At 35.3% G+C, this 4,863-nt stretch overlaps 1 protein-coding gene across 1 annotated transcript; it reads left to right on the top strand.

Annotated features, from left to right (window-relative positions):
• Positions 1-147: 147 nt before the first annotated feature.
• LOC117103085 lies at positions 148-4,320 on the top strand. The gene is made up of 3 exons (XM_033243580.1): positions 148-294; positions 3,584-3,916; positions 4,165-4,320. The coding sequence occupies exons 1-3, from the start codon at positions 148-150 to the stop codon at positions 4,318-4,320; spliced, it is 636 nt and encodes a 211-aa protein (XP_033099471.1).
• The last annotated feature ends 543 nt before the right edge of the window (positions 4,321-4,863 follow it).

Genomic DNA, 4,863 nt, shown 5'->3' with positions numbered 1-4,863 from the left:
GATACCATGTGTCTAATAAGACAGACATCCACGAGAGACTTTATACACAGTAAGTTTTGATAATAACATCGATCGTCATTAAATTTTGCTTAAAATGTCAAATATGCCCGATGTGATTGCAATGGTACATTGGTAATTCATGTTTTAATGGTAGGAAGCAGCTCGGGAGTTGGTGAAGCAATCGCCATACATCTAGCGTCTTTGGGATACCGTCTGACAGTCGCCGGCAGAAATGCGGAAAATCTGCTAAAAGTAGTGAACAAATGCAAAGAACAAGGCTTAGCAGATAAAGAGGTAAACATTTAATTCAGTGTCAAATGTAATGTAAGATACGGAGTAGCAAATGCACTTCTTGTACATTTAAACAATAGAGGAATTATCTAAGATGCTTCCCTGTATACGAATAATCCGTTACATTTGGGTGAATCCCCAAAGATTCCGTAAGGCAAAATATCGCCCATCATTCTTTATTTGTATGCAACTTTTTAAATGCAGGCAGGGACGTAGCCAGGAATTTGAAAGGGGGGAGCCGTTATGCGAATTACGTATGACCCGGCGGGGTCAAGGGGGGGGGGGGGGGCGAATCCCCCTGTGAAGTAGCGCACTCCGAACGTTCTTAGGACTGTTTGAGAGGATAAAGTGAAAATTGCAATAGACGCATTATAAATAAGCGCAAAAATAATAAATCAACAGTGGCAGATCCAGGAATTCGAAAGAGAGGTGAACCAGGGAGGGACTTTCACAGACCGAGGAACCACCCACCTCAGCGTCACGATGGTTGGGGCTGAGGTAAGAAAATTTATGATTAGGGCATATCTAGATGGCCGGAAAATTACACTCTCGCACTTCAATTTGAATATATTTTTCTTTTTTTTTTCCTTAAACAAATGAAAGGGGGGGGGGGGACCTTGAATCCACCTCTGCTCAAAACATTCTTTATCCAGAATAGTCATAATCTCAAAAATGTACATGAAAAGACCAGATCACATCCTAAAAACAAACAGCAGTCACTAAGACATACGTCAGGAGCAGACGACTCGATGGAGTTTAATGTCATACCCAGGGAAGGGCACATATCTGTTTTGAAAGGTGGAGGGGAGGGCATTTTGTGAGTCGACACCCACCTCAGCCCAACAATGGTTGGAGCTGAGGTGAGAAAATTTGAGGAAATAGTACCTCTAGATGGCCAGAAATGACACTTTCAGTAAAATTCATCATCATCACATCACCATTAGTCAAAATGAAGCGCCAAAAAAAATTTTATCATGGATTTTTGACAACCATAGAGATCTTATTAATGTGTGTGTGTATACCATAGAAAACAAAGCTTAAAAACATTGTCTTTGAGTATGTACTTTACATAGGCCTACTTCAAAAACGTGATTTCACAACCACCTCAGCCCCAGCCATGGTGGGGCTGAGGTGGGAAAATTTGAGGAAATAGAACATCTCAAGATGGCCGGAAATGACACTTTTATATAGTAAAATTCATCATCATCACATTACCATTATAGTCAAAATGAAACGCCAACAAATTTCTCATGATCTTTTATCAGGAATCTACTTAATATCCAGGACAACTTATATTAGACCTAACTCTAAGCTTACTAACCTTTAACTATATATACTATAGTATGATCAACAAATCACAACTTTTTTTTTCGCATTTAGCACAATTTTCTTCACTTTTTATTGCTATTAATATTATTATCAATTATTACTATCGTCATTATCATCATTGTTATTATTATTATTATTATTACTATTAGTAGTAGTATTATTAAACAAACACGATCTTTTATCAGGGAATTTTGACAACCATTGATAGAGATATTATTCTTATTAATGTGTGTGTGATATACCATAGAAAAAAAGCTTAAAAACATTGTCTTTGAGTATGTACTTTACATAGGGCTACTTCAAGAACGTGATTTCACAAGCACCTCAGCACCACCATGGCTGTGGCTGAGGTGAGAAAATTTGAGGAAATAGTACCTTTCGAGATTTCCGGAAATGACACTTTTATATAGTAAAATTCATCATCATCACATTACCATTATAGTCAAAATGAAACGCCAACAAATTTCTCATGATCTTTTATCAGGAATCTACTTAATATCCTTAACTTAGGCCTAATTATAGCTTACTAAGCTTTAACTATATATACTATATTATGATCAACAAATCACAACTTTTTAACGCATTTAGCACAATTTTCTTCACTTTTTATTGTTATTAATATTAATATGAATTATTACTATCGTCACCATCATCATTGTTATTATTATTATTACTATTAGTAGTAGTATTATTAGACAAACATTTAAAGAAACTTGCAAAAGGATAAAAACGAAATTGAACCACAGTATCGCATTTCTATCTTAAAAGACCTGGCCTGAGATTTATGAATTTAAGATTTTTTAAAATCACGCTTAGGCCTATGTGTTCCATTAGGCCTATATATAACGTGTACTGATGCATATTGACATGTTTAGAAGTATTCACTTTGAGTGATCCCAGGAAAGAACTTGTATTGGCTCAAGAATAAGCTTTAAAATTTTAACACTGTGTACAAAGGGCTGTCTCTTATACACATCTAGATGTGTATAAGAGACAGCAATCACTCTGTTAACATTTTTGTAATCTAGGCCTATATTATTATACGATGATTTTCGTCATTATTTCATTTATATCTTAACAAAGAAAATAAACAATCACTAAAGTCACAATTTTCAACAAAGTGAAAATTAATATGAAAAAGACCTTTCCAACCTAAAAATTAATATGTTAATAGTATTGTTATCCATAATTATTTCCAATTACATGTTAGACAAATGTATCTTTAGAAATATTTACAAGACACCCCGAACACAAAACTCCTTTTCAGAGGTGTGTGTGTTAGTATTATGTAACCATATTACATACTGTGATTTACTTATATTTACCTACATCAGTGAGTTTATATAGGCAACAATGAAAAGTTGTTGCAGGAACTCCCTTCAACTTCGCAGTTACACATCTCAGTACAGTGAAGATTATTTCTCCTACTCATGCATGTATTACTTGAACATGTACATATTGAACAGGTACATCTGATAAGTTCAGCAACTAGGGGCAGCCTGCTTTTCTGACAAGGCAGGTCTCAATTTACCATCTTCCACAAACCAGCCCTGTTTGCATGGATCAGGGATTTCTGGATGAATAACAGTATCCTGTCTCCATATATTGGCCTGCAGATGTACACGCAATATATGCTGATATAAGGCTCCTGCAGTTGGTGGCAGGTTATCTACATCTTGATTGTTTGGCAGAGTTTTGAATCTATAAGGTTCCTGCAGTTGGTGGCAGCTTATCTACACCTTGATTGTTTGGCAGACTACACAAAAACTCCTTGCGTCCCATTCTCACATTTAATGATGGCATATTCCTTTGCCCAAGCTTGGCCAAAGCATGTTAACATGAAGGGGTGATTTCATAAACATCTTAAGGGCTGTTTTTTCCAACATCATTTAGGCCCTATATGCCCTGTAATAATTTTTATCGGTGATAGCATGGACGCCTGGTAGTGTCATTGCTCTTTCAGGTCCAAGATGATCGTATATTGGCTGAAGAGCCACTTTTCTTCTGGTTTCAGTGGTACCTGTCACAATTCACACGGCAAGATGTCAAAACAAACACTCCAGAGCATCCTCCAACAACAGCAGCTGTAAGCACACAAGAAGAAGCTGGTACTCTAATGATTCCCCATGGCATAGAAGTGGCCTCTGAATCTGGGAATGATACAGACTGGTTTGTATTGATCTTCAGAAGACTTCCACAACTTGGCATGAATACTGGAATTTGTGCAGTCTTCTCGGAACGAAGAAAGGATCTGCTAAAGATGCCATGTTCTACATCACATTTTAATTTTAAAAATGTTAACTTTCAAGCTTGTAATACCAGTTTTTAATAATGCAGGTAATACAGTGATCAGTAGGTTTTCACGCAATGACTAATTAAGTAAATTCAAATATGTTTTCTCCTATTTCAATTTGAAAATAGGAAATGTTGGTGGCAGGTGGACCAAGGGAAAGCGTCAGTACCGACATTTTAACGGACACATTTCTCTTTACGCTGCTTTACATTCATGAGTGTTGTTTCAATTGTTTTTTTTTTCTTTTGCAGGTGATGGATCTTGCAAAAAAGGTGCACGTACTTCAAAAACGACCAATTAAATTTGACGAAGTTACAGCAGCAGTTGCATTTCTAGCCTCCGAACATGCAGCTATGATTACTGGTTGCATTTTGCCGATAGATGGCGGTTACCATCTGGTAAACTAGTTGTCTTGTGATAGGATTACTCAAATTAACACAATCTAATCAAAGACAACAAAAGGCCTAGAATATTTGACATGTATCCAAATTCAACATAAAGTAGTACTACTGTAGTTGGCTACCAGTCAATAAGAGAATCAACGTCAAAATAATGCTTCTTCCTTTCACAGATAGGAATTTTGAGTCTTTGTGGTGCCATTTTGACATGGCTTTTAAAAATAATTTTATGTTGTGTGAAGCACATAGAAGATTTTAGCATATTATAATACACTATATAAGAGATCAATTTAATACAGTATTACTGTTAATTTTAAATCAACTGAAATTAAGCTGTTGGTTGATTTGGTGTGTAGGTATGTTTACAGTAAAATATATCTGATAATAATAAATAAATAAATAATAATAATAATAATAATATCTAATAATAAATTACAAAGTACTATAGATATTAAATTGATAGGTGTGTAGCTTTAATTTACAAATCAGGATAACATTTTTTTTTTTAGCACAGGCCTAATTAATACCATTTCTTTCCTTTTTTAAATTGTT

The sequence above is a fragment of the Anneissia japonica genome, unplaced genomic scaffold, assembly GCF_011630105.1.
Source record: "Anneissia japonica isolate Jap-2015-1 unplaced genomic scaffold, ASM1163010v1 scaffold284975_len822289_cov185, whole genome shotgun sequence".
In the NCBI taxonomy this organism is placed as follows: Eukaryota; Metazoa; Echinodermata; class Crinoidea; order Comatulida; family Comatulidae; genus Anneissia; species Anneissia japonica.
This window is presented reverse-complemented; position numbering and strand designations above follow the sequence as displayed.